The sequence below is a fragment of the Lithobates pipiens genome, unplaced genomic scaffold, assembly GCF_037356315.1.
Source record: "Lithobates pipiens isolate NorthernLeopardFrog02 unplaced genomic scaffold, aLitPip1_a1.2 Scaffold_28, whole genome shotgun sequence".
Lineage (NCBI taxonomy): Eukaryota > Metazoa > Chordata > Amphibia > Anura > Ranidae > Lithobates > Lithobates pipiens.
Window position 1 is genome coordinate 145,458,590 of NW_027507789.1, and position 13,658 is coordinate 145,472,247.

The following is a 13,658-nucleotide window of genomic DNA, read 5'->3' on the forward strand; positions in this document are numbered from 1 at the left end:
TTTTCCATATCCAGGATCCTGCTGTTTCTCCAGCAGGGAGTTGACCAGAGATTGGCATTTAGCACCATCAAAGGGCAAATTTCAGCCTTAGCTGTCTTTTTTCAGCGACCCCTGGCGTTGCACTCTTTAGTGAGTACCTTCGTTCAGGGGGTTACGACATGTAGTCCCTCCGGTGCGTCCACCCTTACCCCCATGGGATTTAAACATGGTGTTATCGGCGCTTCAAAAACCGCCGTTTGAAAATATCAGGGAGATTCCCCTGTTGACTCTCTCCCAGAAAGTGGTCTTTCTAGTGGCTATCACATCAGCCAGGAGGGTTTCGGAACTGGCGGCCTTGTCCTGCAAGTCGCCCTATCTGGTTATCCACAAGGATATGGTGGTGTTGCGTCCGCAATCGTCTTTTCTGCATAAAGTGGTCTCGGCTTTTCATATCAATGAGGACATTGTATTACCATCTCTGTGTCCTAAGCCGAAGCACCGAAGGAGGTGGCCCTTCACGCTCTTGACGTGGGTAGGGCTCTGAAGGTGTATTTGTCTGCCACGGCTCCTTTTCGAAAGTCAGACTCACTGTTTGTTTCGGAGACTGGTCCAAACAAAGGCATGGCAGTCTCGTCGGCCACCATTTCCAGGTGGATCAGACAGATTGTAGTACAAGCCTATGCCTTGAAGGGGCAGGTGCCCCCCTTTCCGGTCACAACCCACTCCACAAGGGCAATTGGAGTGTCTTGGGCCTTCCGACACCAAGCGTCGGTCGCTCAGGTGTGTAAGGCGGCGACTTGGTCGTCTTTCCATACGTTTACCAAGTTCTACAAGGTAGACGTCAGTGCATTGGCTGATGCCTGTTTTGGCCACAAAGTTTTGCAGGCCGTGTAGTTGCAATTGAATATGCAATACATATTTTTTCCTGTTTTTTTGATAAAAACACAGTACTGTTATGTTAATGCACTGTTGGGTGATCACTTCTGTTGAGGATACCCTGTGTTTTTGTGCTGGTTTTCCATGCACTACTGTTTTTTTGTGGGTATAGTTTCACTAGTTCCCACTTGCCATTTTGGATTAAGTTTCTATGCTGTTTTTCCCACCCTTCGTTTTGGCACTGCTTGGGGATGTCCCATTTGTTACAGAAAGGAGCTGTGTCGGTCGGTGAATATAAGAGAAAATAGGATTTTTTTTACTCACCGTAAAATCCTTTTCTCTGTAATTCACCGACCGACACAGCACCCGCCCCTTATTTATCTTTACGCTATACTGCTTGTTGACGTACTGATGCTGCTTTGCGGGGTGGAGGGTTGTAGCCCAAGGGACTGCCCCCCTGGGCAGAACTAAGAGTTCTGAGTGTTGTGCTACAACTATGCCTAGTATTCTCCTAGTGATAAGGCTAACAACCCATTTGTTAGAGAGAGGAGCTGTGTCGGTTGTTGAATTACAGAGAAAAGGATTTTACGGTGAGTACAAAAAAATCCTATTTTTTTTATTAATAATATTGGGACAGATTATAGAATATAATGGGCACTTTTTCTTTTTTCAGTAACACTAGTTTTAAAATCTTTTTTTTTTTTCTTAAGTTTTAGTTTTTTATCTATAGATTGCATTGAAAATAAAATCTTATTATGGCAATCAGATTGGCAACAGAAAGCCTTGTTTTTGTCATAAAAAAAATGTATATATGGATTTTTGAAACCATAGGCTCGAAATGTGAATATAAGGGGTATATAGGTGTGTGAGATGAATGGGTTAAATCTGGCCACCAATAGAGATTATGTTCCAAATTCACATACACTAATCTGCACATTAGTATTAGTAAAAAAAAAAAAAAACACTTTGAATCTTTGAATTTTACCTAAAAACTTTAAACTGATATTTCAGCTGTATTCCACTTTGGTTCCCTATGCCAGGTATTGTTCTGTCAGACCCAGTAATCCCAGTGGACCACACTTTGATCCCATCACCTCCAGTCCGCCCTAAAAATCCAATTTTTGATGATGATGAGAGATCTAAGGTAATAAAAAGTCTGTGTGTATTTTTTTTCCCTTTTGTCTTTTTCTGATTTTCCTAACGCAGTATGTTTATATTGCTATTTCAGTTGTTGGCCAGATTGCTGAAAAGTAAGAATCCAGATGACCTTCAGGAAGCCAACAAGTTAATTAAATCTATGGTAAAAGAGGTGAGTGAACACCTAATGATCCGTTAATACGACATTGCCCACACAATTATATAGCATGTATGAAAAAAAAAAAGCAAAAAATGATTTGTTACATTGAAGTCATTTGTTACTGGTATACTACACAGCACTGGATCTCAGTCCTCAAGTACCCCCAACAGGCCATGTTTTGGGAATTTCTCTTAGATAAAATAGCTGTCCAAAATCCAAACCATTGACTCTGATTTAAAGCACATGTGCAAGATAAAGTAAAAGCTGCCAACATGGCCTGTTGGGGGTACTTGAGGACTGAGGTTGAGAACCACTGACATAGAGCATTTATTACCACAATTATATTGTCTGTGGACCTTTCTTCAAATATTTCATTTTATGTTGCACTTTTCAAAATTGTTAATAGTATAATTTGTAGTTTTTTGTTTGTAACTCTGTGGGGTTTATTCGTGAATGTGTTCACACAAGATTCACACACATTTCACTCAGGATTCACAGGTTTTCCTAGTTAAATTCCATAGGGGGAATCCTGGGGTGAAAATTGTGTGAAAAAGTATAAATAGTTCCTTATGAGTTACTCCCTTCTTGCTGTTTACACTGGGAAGGACATTACTGTGTTATTAGAAGGTAAGGGATCTCCATTTGTATTGGAAGTATTCTTTAACCACTTTCTGCCCAGTGAAATGCCTGGATATCACTGGATGGCAAAGGTGATACCACTGTCATTACTACAGCGATGAACAACATATCATTTTTTTTAAGCCAGTGATTCTGAAGCTGGATTACTTTTACAGCCCCCTCCCTGCCACCTTTACTGGGCTCTCCCAAACGATTAGGGGGCCAAGGATGCAACTGGTGGCATCTGGTCCCTTAGACACAGTGAGAGGAACAGATGTTGTTCCTCTCACTGTGTGACATTAGAAACCACAAGCGACAATGATTTAGTCACTTCTGGTTTAGTTTGTATTTTTCAGAAAATCCTTAGGGCTGCTTGATGGTCCATCTCCATGGCCTTTCCATACTTACTTCATGTCTGATTCTTTGCTATTATGACTTTTCTTGCTGCTGCTTTAATAACCTCAAAGGGTCTTCTAAATCAGAAAACCCCCTTATTTGAGTATTGCTTTATGTTGGCTTTCTGCAGCTTCACAGCTTTCGCGTGTATGGTAAATGCTGATGTTACAATGATACAAGCAATCATTTGGCAGCCGTACATCCGATAGACCTGTCCCGTCAGCGGTATGCTGTGCTGGAAACATTGAACAGTTTGAAGACCATAGCTGAAGATGGAATTAATATAATTATTTAATATAATTATTTAATGCCTCTAAACTCTATTTATAACCTACTGTTATGAAATAATGAGCCTATTGAGGATGTCATGCAGGTAGAGCTTGATCTGTTATTGGCATGCTCAGATAACTTCCATAACTTTTTTTTTTCTAACTTGGCTGGGCTTTGATAATGGTGCCTGTATATTGTAAGGTTTGTTTCCTTACGGTCATGTACGGACACCTATTAATACACCTACATTATCTAATGGGTTTGTGTGAAGCTGTTTTGTCTAGCTGATAAATACATTTACACACACACGGTATTAGGCCAGCCATAGACAAGCAAATTTCTTTTGAATTCCCCATCAGCACAGTCAGTGTTGATGGGGGAATCCCTCCCCGCTCAAGCAGAGAGAACACTGAGATTATTGATAGCTACTATAACAGCTGCTAGCGATAATCACATGTAAAATCTGGCAGGCTGGTTGTTCCCAAGTTGATCGATCGATCAATTTGGATAAATTCCACCTGACCATACATGGTTCGAATCTTGGCCTGTTCAGTAGTTCGAACCGTCTATGGCCTGGCTTATTTTGGTTCCACTGGTGTTTCTTTAATTTCTGTTAGCTAAAGAAATAGTTGTAGCTTGATCAGGATGTGCACTGAATGTCTCCACTTTTCAACCTACTCCATTAACTGCAATCTTGTATATTCTATATATTGTGTAATGCCAATGATGTGTATGTACATTGTGCAGGATGAGGTGAGAATGCAGAAAGCTAGTAAGCGTATTCACACCCTGGAGGAAGTGAATAATAATGTAAAGCTCCTGCAAGAGATGCTGACACATTACAGTAAAGAAGAGTCATCGGAGGGGGACAAGGAACTTATTAGGGTAAGATATTGATCGGAAAGTGATCATTATAGTTAAAGTGTTACTAAACCCATAACAGTCTGTATATGCAGTTAAGCATGCTCACAGTGGCACCTACGGGGTTAATCCTCTGCATTGTGTAAAAGTGCTGTTTGATCCTGCCTTCTCTGATCCTCCCCTTTTTTCCTCAGTCCCCAATCTATCTGCTGATAAAACAGAGTAGGGATCGACCAATATCACTTTCTCTTACGTTCACCGACTGACACAGCTTCTCTCTTAGAGCATTGGGTTGTTACGCCACCTTCAGGAGAGGACTAGGCATAACATGTTAACATGTAATAATAAAAACTAGAACTTTCTAGTTCCGCCCAAGGGGGAACAACCCCAAAGCCTGCCTTGCAGCTTCAGCTTCAGTTTTGTTCTGCCCAGTGAAGGAGAAGGACCTAGGAACCCTGTGGGCCCATCGGTCCATGTTTTTTTTCTGCAGAAGCTTTGCTTTTTGCGCAAGATTAAAGATCCTGTGATCTGCTATCAACAGTCGGCTGGGTGACAGGCTGGATACTCTTAACCTTGTAGTCTCCCCAGCCTGGCCAGGGAGCGTGTGCAGACCAGAGCTCTGTGCTAGTTCGGCCACGACATGCCTCAGCTCCGGAGGCGGTCGGTGATCGTAATTGCTCCGGGGCACACATATGACCGGGCTACTGATGTCTGCGTCACAGTGTGCCGTAGTGATCGGAGAGTGGGTCTGTGATGGAATGTCTCCCAGCTCTGCAGGACTGGTAAGAACAGCTCTTCCTGCCTCGGTGGGGCTTAGCAGCTGGGCATTCTCTGAGAGGTCAATTCAGGGGCCCCTCACCTCCCTCTCTTCTCTCCCTGTCCCTATCTCCCCCCCCCCCTTCCCTGTGGGGAATGCTGCATGGGCTGCTGAGCGGTGTGTGTGTGCCATAGACAGGGACTCACCGGGGGGGGCTCTCATCTGGGGGGGGGGGGCTGCGCTGGCTGGCTGTGCCCTGGATGTGTGTAGGTTTGTCCCTGGAGGTGTCTGGAGGCTGTGTCTGTTGATCGTTGCAGCGCTGTTTCACTGCCATTTCTATGCTTGTTTTTCACTGTCCCTCATGGTATACAGTGCTCGGCGGCCATTTTTGGTGTGACCAAGGAGCAGCTTGCTCTATGGCCATTTTCCTGTAGTTCGGCGGCCATTTCCCCTGTGATTATGTCCTTTTTATACTGGACACTCGGCGGCCATTTTATTGAAGCCTGAACACGTTTTTGGTCAGTTTCAGCGCCATTCAGAGCAGCTCTGCACAGCGCAGTGTGGTCTCCTATGCACCTGGGAGCTGACACAGGACACAGGCACTATTCATTGGACGGCGCAGAACCAGTCAGGGTGGTGAGCCCTGTGGGAAAGAGCCCCTCAGCCAGCAGCAGTTAGGAGGGTGGGACCATCACTGTCCTAAGTCCCCAAGAGGTGGCAGACAGGGTAGGGTCAGCATTGCTCAGAAACTGAAATCCAGGCAATTGCAAACGGTTCGCCTGCAGACAGTGCAGTGCCTCTGGACGCTCTGTCGGCGGTGCTTAATTCGTTCATTGCCAAGATGGAGGTGGTGCGTGGGCGCAAAGGTGGTAAAAAACGGCCCCTGCCCCCATCCTCCAGGGAGAGCTCTGGCACCGACTTAGGCCCTGCTGAGGCTGGTGACCCCTGTTCTGTAGTTTCAGATGATGCTGACCAGGACCGATCAGACAGTGAGGATGAGTCCCCGTCCGGGTCCGTGCGTGACAAAGCACTTGTTGGAGCACTTATCACAGCTGTGCGTGATACCCTGAAAATTCAGGAGCCAGCAGATCCCTCTGCTGATGTAGCGGTCCCTTTTGGGTCCCGTAAGCCAGCCCGTTCACCTAAGGTGTTCCTGTATCTGACTTATTTCTATAAGTTAATTTACAAGGAATGGGGTCGACCGCAACGGAGGTTTTTGGTCCCCAAATGCATGGCGGTGCGTTTACCCCTTTGAGGAGAGCCTTCTCGAAAAGTGGTCAGCTCCTCCGGTCGTGGACCCCCCAGTATCCAGGTTAAACAAAGTAACCGCGATCCCGGTAGAGGGGACTCCTGCCTTTAAGGACCCCATGGACAGGAAGGCCGAGGCAGTGGCTCGTTCCTTGTTTACGGTTGTGGGGTCAACTATGTGACCAGTACTGGCATCCGCACTTGTGTCGCAGACACTCACTGAGTGGGCAAAACTGTTGCACCGCGAATTGGGAGAGCAACAGGCCTCTCCTGTCTGCGTGGAACTAGCTGACCAATTAGTGCAAGGCCTTGAGTACATTTGTGACGTGGCCCTGGACACTCTCCCCCTGTTGTCCAGGGCTTCAGTGTCAGCAGTAGTGCTGAGGCGCCTAATTTGGCTAAAATGCTGGTCTGCTGACCAGGGTTCTAAGAAAGCCCTGACGGATCTTCCCTTCCTCGGCAACCTACTCTTTGGAGCCTTATTGGATGACATTATAAAAAATGCCACAGGTGGTAAGAGTACACTACTCCCATAGGCCAGGAAGGCTAAGGAGCCACTCCGTAGGCAAGGGCCCTCATTTTCCACTCACAAACGGCTTTTTCATCCACCCAGGGCTTTGGCGATGTGTCCCCAGTCCAACAGGACGACCTCTGAAGGACCAAAGTGTCCCTGGAATTCCAAGCATGCGAGCAAAAGTGCTACCGCATGAAGGTTTGCCCCTGCCCGCAACTCAGGTGGGGGTCGCCTTCGGGAGTTTGCAGCCTGGTGGACCTCTCGGCTGTCCGACCAATGGGTCTGCAATATGATTTCCTCAGGCTACAAGATAGAGTTCCTCTCTTGGCCACAAAACAGATTCTTCCCCTCCAGCATACCCGTACTCCTGGCTAGCCGGGAGGCACTATTGGGGGCGGTAAGGGACCTGCTGAGTCGTGGGGTGATAGTACCTGTTCCGGAATCGGAACGTTTCCAGGGGTTCTACTCATTACACATACTCATACACAAACTACTGTTTGTAGTCCCCAAAAAGGAAGGGGTATGTCCAATCTTGGACCTAAAAGCCCTCAATTACTTTGTAAAAGTACAGAGGTTTACAATGGAATCAGTTCGCTCAGTAGTCGCTGCACTCCATCAAGGGGACTCCCTGGTGTCTTTGGACATCCAGGACGCGTACCTGCACATCCCCGTATGCATTCAGCATCAGAGATTTCTGCGATTTGCAGTTGGGGAAGCCCACTACCAATTTGTGGCTCTCCCTTTTGGTTTGGCTTTTTCCCCCCGAGTCTTTACAAAGGTATTGGCTCCTGTTTTAGCATTGCTGCGGCAACGTGGTATCGCGATCGTGGGTTACCTAGACAATCTCCTCCTGAGAGCATCTTCCGCCTCAGAGTTAGAGGAGGATATGGCGATCACCATACAGACCCTGCAGGAATTTGGGTGGCTGGTGAACCTAAAAAAGTCTGTGATTGTACCGACTCAGCGCTTGGAGTACCTAGGCTTACTGCTGGACTCCATGGAAGCGAGAGTGTTTCTCCCTTCAGACAAGCTGCAGACTCTCAGAGCTGCGGTAAAACAGCTGATGAACCGCAGGTGGTTGTCGCTCCACTTCTGCATGCGAGTCCTGGGACTCATGGTGGCCTCCTTCGAGGCAGTACCGTATGACCAGAGTCCTGCAGAAGGAGATTTTGACAAAATGGGACAAATCTCAGTTGTCCCTGGATCGGCAGATTCAGGTGAGCCAGTTAGTCAGGGATTACCTGCTCTGGTGGCTGAGGTCCCCGGCACTTCGGTCCGGGAAGTCGTTCCTACCTCTGAAATGGACAGTGATCACAACGGACGCCAGCCTAACCAGCTGGGGTGGAGTAATGGGAGTTCAGTCGACCCAGGGCCTCTGGTCGGTGGAGGAAACCAAGTTGCCGATCAATCACATGGTCCATAAGACTTTGAGGGCATCCGATCAGGATCCAGTCAGACAACGCCACAGCGGTAGCATACATCAATCACCAAGGAGAAACAAGAAGCTCGGCTGCCGCAAGGGAGGTGGCTCACATGCTTCAGTGGGCAGAGCGACTTGTACCGGCCCTGTCAGCCATTTACATCCCGGGAGTGGAGAACTGGCAGGCAGACTATCTAAGTCGCCAGATGCTGGACCCAGGAGTTGCATACAGAGATGTTTAGGCTACTGTGCCTGCGATGAGTCACACCAGACGTGGATCTTCTGGCCTCCTGTCTCAAACGGAAGGTGCCAAGATTCGTGTCCAGGACAAGAGATCCTTGGGCAGATGCGTCTGACGTGCTGGTGGCTCCGTGGGATCAGTACCAGCTGATCTATGCCTTTTCTCCGTTGAAACTGTTACCACGTCTGCTCCGCAGAGTGGAGGCTGAGGGGATTCCAGTAATACTGATTGCTCCAGATTGTTAACGGCTCTTCAAAAACCGCCATTTGAAAATATCAGAGAGATCCCTCTGTTGACTCTTTCTCAGAAAGTGGTCTTTCTAGTGGGTATTACATTGGCCAGGAGGGTTTCGGAACTGGTGGTCTTGTCTTGCAAGTCGCCCTGGTTAGCCAGGATAAGGTGGTGTTGCGTCCGCAATCTTTTTTTCTGCCGAAGGTGGTTTCGGTGTTCCATATCAATGAAGACATTGTGTTACCATCTCTGTGTCCTAAGCCGACACATCCTAAGGCGGTGGCCCTTCATGCCCTGGATGTGGTTCGTGCTTTGAGGTTGTATTTGTCTGCTACGGTTCCCTTTCGGAAGTCAGACTCCTTGTTTGTTTCAGTGGCTGGTCCAAAAAAAGGCATGGCGGTCTCATCGGCTAACATTTCCAGGTGGATCAGACAGATTGTAATACAGGCCTACATCTTGAAGGGGCTGGTGCCCCCCTTTCCGGTCACGGCCCACTCCACAAGGGCAGTCGGAACATCTTGGGCCTTCCGACATTAATCGTCTGTTGCTCAAGTGTGTAAAACGGTGACTTGGTCGTCTGTTCACACTTTTACAAAGTTCTACAAGGTAGAACACAGCACAGGGAAAGAACATGCAAAGATTGTGATTATATTTGTAACATTGTTTTGTATCCCTGAATTTAAGTTCTAAAGTACAGTTAGCATTTTCACATATATTTCCAATTGAACTACACATGTGTAACAACCCAGAGAAGTGATTTATTGCCGATATCTGAGATAAGCAGATATTGTCTAAATGCAAGAGTGTATTCATATTCAAATCTTGGTGTGTGTTGTGTGTTTTCTAAAAGTATGTGCAACAGTCCAGTGAGCAACTTTACCTCTGTGGAGGAGCCTCCTGTATTAAGGATTTAACCACTTGCCGTCCGCCATATAGCAATATGACATCGGGGAAAGTGGTTTTGATATCCTGATCGGACGTCATATGCCGTCGCCAGGATATCAAGCCACTGTGCTCCCTCGGGGGCATGCATTGCGGTGATCATTGTTGTGGTGTGTCAGCCCGCAACTCCGATCTAGGTAAAGAGTCTCTGACAGATTGTATCTCTGACAGAGACTCTTTACCACGTGATCAGCCATGATTGGACACAATAGGAAGAACCGTTGATTGGCTTTTCCTCACTCGTGTCTGTTAGATGCGAGTAGGGGAGAGCCAATTGGATGCTCCTCTGACAGGGAGGTCTGTGCTGATTGATTATCATTGCAGCCCCCCTTAGGATGCCCACACTGGACCACCAGGGATGCCACCACTAATTACCACCAGGTATGCCACCCTAGACCACCAGGGATGCCAATCAGTGCCAACAATGGATGCCAATCAGTGCCCACATTGGTCATCACTGATTGGCAGGCATTATTGTTTGGCACTGATTGGCATCCATCAGTACCATCCATTAGTGTACATCCATGCCCATCTGTACCACCTATCAGTGCCCATCAGTGCCGCCTTTCCGTGCCCATCAGTGCCGCCTTTCAGTACACATAAGTGGCACCTGTATGTACTCATCAGTGCTGCATATCAGTGCCACCTATCAGTGCTGAATATTAGTGCCCATCATCAGTGCCACCTCATCATTACCTATCAGTGCTCATCAGTGCCCATCAGTGAATTAGAAAACTTACTTATTTACAAAGTTTTGTAACAGAAACAAAAAAAACTTTTTTTTTTCTTCAAAATTTTCAGTCTTTTTTTATTTGTTTAGCAGGAAAAAAATCCCAGAGGTGATCAAATACCACCAAAAGAAAGCTCTATTTGTGGTAACAAAATGATAAAAATTTAGTTTGGGTGCAGTGTAGCATGACCATGCAATTGTCATTCAAAGTGTGACAGAGCTGAAAGCTGAAAATTGGTCTGGGCAGGAAGGTGTGTAAGTGTCTGGTATTGAAGTGGTTAAGGTCTTTTATCCACCCTTCTTGTAGTTTTCTGTAGTGGCTGGGGCCTGTTGGGTCCCTGCCACAGCTCTTTTCTCTGCACAGATTATGTGCAGCACAGTGGTGATGTCACCACTAGGGTTCATAGGTATTGGTTGCCCACAATCCCACCTGAATCGCATTGCATGCATTTTGCAATCTTTTTCGGGGTGCTGTTAATCTAACATTGACAACTGCAGCAGATTGCATGTGCAGTGCGATGCATTGTGGGGAAACGCAGAGAAACTTGTGCGCTCCCTGTATTGCATCAGTGTGAACCAGGGCACAGGGAGAACATCAGTTACGTGTATGCCAGCACAGTCCAAATCTCAGTGAATATATCTCACATTTCAGTAAATCTCTATGATGAGCAGAAAATAATTTTCTTTTGGATTTTCGCACCACTAGTGGGCTGCAGCAACGGGCAATTTTCGTGCAGCCATCAAATCGAAATCGAATTTGACTGATTGGGCATGTTGGAAATTTTTTGAAAAACAAACAAATTTCTAATCAATGGGAGAATCATATGAGAAATATAATCAGAAAATAAATGTGCATAAGTGCTAGGAAAGAACATTCCCATAAAGAAAAGAAGATTCCCGGCCATGAAAATTTATTTCTGCAGTAAAATGAGGTGAAGTTGAAGGCTTGGTTGGTCAAATTTCAAAATCAATGATGGCATAATCGGATCACAAAACGCACTAAATTTCTGATTTGCAAGAGAAAATTTGTTTGGAATTCGATCCATGTATGGCTGGCTTTAGACCTTATTCCTCCCTCTCCACTGTACTTGCATGACTAGAATTACTTCAAGCTGGGCTATAATAATTGAACAAAATGTCCATGGATGTTTTGTCTACACATTCTTCACCTTTTTGATTTTGTTTTAGGAGCTGTTTGAGAGATGTGAAGCGAAGAGACTCACTTTGTTTAAAATGGCTAGTGAAACTGAAGACAATGATAGTAGCTTGGGTGAGAAATTATCTTTATAATCATAATTTTTCCTGGTATAAATTATCAAAACATGTTCATTTAGGTATCAAATGTATTACCTTTTTAGAATATAATATATTACTGATATGCAATATTGAAGACAAGTCAATTTATGAATGTCCTGATCTCTCACAGGGGATATTCTCCAAGCTAGTGACAATTTATCACGCGCTATCAGTCTGTTCAAGAAGATTGTTGAAGGGCAAGACATCAATGGGGAACTGGAGCTCCCAGAGACCGCACACAATAAAGGTAACTGACACCAATTCTGGCTTTTTAAATACTGTATACACAAGTCTATGAATACATAATAAAGCACACCTTCCCGTAATCAATGCTGATAACCTCATTCTTTTATCTAGCAGAGGCAGAGTCCAGCACCGACTTTTCAACACTCATTGATTTAGGAGGGTACGAGTCTTCCTCTCCAGTTGTGGATTCAGAGCCACTTCCTGTAGCAGAAAAGTCTCCGTCAGCACTGATTCCCATCCTTCCTCCTCCTCCAATCATACCTACACACTCCCACATGCGATCCACTCCAATAGATCAGACTTTAATTCAAATGAGCAGTGCATCCAACTCTGTGTGTTTGCTTGATGAAGAGCTGCTATACCTAGGTAACAATCTTCTCTACCTTAATATTACTCTTAGAATAATCAGGTAGAATAAATCTTGACTGAGCAACAGAAAAATAGCTCATCCATCTAATGCAGATTTGGCCAGCTGTATCCTAGAAACACATGCTCAATGTTCTCAATTCACAGTAGCTACTTTCCCAAATAAAGTGATTAGTACATCTCAGCAATTATGATACTTTAAGGCTCGATTCACACTGGTACGATGCGAAAACCCTGGTTCGCACATCGAACCTGAATCACCGGCAGTTCACACTGCCCTATGCGAACTGCTGGGAGTGTCATTACAAAGCAAGAACTGGTTCACACTAGTGCGATGCCAGACATCGCATGTGATTCGCACCACATTGCTGTGCACATCACATGCAATGTCTGTGCAATGTGAATTTCAGCTATACAAGCTGAATTTGCATCGCATTAGGACAAAACACATGCATGACCCTTTTTTGGTGTACCCCAGAATCAGATCGCATGGGTGTTCACACCCATGCGTTCTGATTCTGCAAATCGCGCTGCGTTTTGCAAACTGAACACCCCGCAATCAGTTTGCATGAACAGGTTTGGATTTAGATGCAGTGCGAATGTGTAGCGAATTTGGCGCAAATTTGCAGCGAATTCCTGCCGCATCTATGAAACTGAGCCTTAATGACACCCCCAGAGCGGTTCGCAGATGGCAGTGCGAACTGTAAATTCGGACAGGAATCGGATCGTATGGGTGTGAACACCCATGCGATCTGATTCTGGTGCAGACAAAAAAGGGGTCCTGCACGAGTTTGGTCTGAATACGATGCAATTGTATGTCTTTTTACAAGTTCTTTTTAAGTCCATTAAAGTCAACCCAGCAGAGCTTCCAAAGTGGTCATGAGTGTTGACGCTGTTTGTTGAAATGCATTACCTTTGGGAAAACTCTATTCTGTTCATTTTTAAGGAATTCTATTAAATTGTAGTTCTAAGGTATTTGCTGAGATGTATTGATCTCCATATTTGGTAGAATAAATCTTGGGATCTGTTTTGCAATATACACCATTCAGCAATAACATTATAACCACTGATTTGTAATGTGAATAACATTAATTATCTTGTTACAATGGCATCTGAAAGTGGGTGGGATATAGTAGGCAGCAAATGAACATGTTTCCACTGAAGTTGATGTGTTAAAAGCTGACAAAAATTGACAAGCGTAAGGTTTTGAGTGACTTTAACAAGGGACAAAGTGTAATGGCTTGATGACTGGGCCAGGGCAACTACAAAAATGAAGCTCTTGTGGTCCGCAGTGAAGGAACACTGGTGACAAGGTCATGGGCAGCCAGGGCTCATTGATGTTTGTGAGGAACGAAGACTGGCCTGTGTAG

The 13,658-nt window shown here is 45.5% G+C and overlaps 1 protein-coding gene across 4 annotated transcripts in view; it reads left to right on the top strand.

Moving 5' to 3' along the window:
• Positions 1 to 13,658, top strand: part of GGA3 (golgi associated, gamma adaptin ear containing, ARF binding protein 3) — a 198,585-nt gene that overhangs the window by 143,589 nt on the left and 41,338 nt on the right. For 3 of the 4 annotated variants that reach the window (XM_077459653.1, XM_077459649.1, XM_077459654.1), the window contains 6 exons: positions 1,896 to 1,999; positions 2,084 to 2,164; positions 4,184 to 4,321; positions 11,569 to 11,650; positions 11,807 to 11,923; positions 12,034 to 12,288. In XM_077459653.1, coding sequence (XP_077315779.1) covers positions 1,896 to 1,999; positions 2,084 to 2,164; positions 4,184 to 4,321; positions 11,569 to 11,650; positions 11,807 to 11,923; positions 12,034 to 12,288 — 777 coding nt within the window. The remainder of the gene's footprint in view (positions 1 to 1,895; positions 2,000 to 2,083; positions 2,165 to 4,183; positions 4,322 to 11,568; positions 11,651 to 11,806; positions 11,924 to 12,033; positions 12,289 to 13,658) is intronic. The other variant, XM_077459652.1, reaches the window with a different exon arrangement.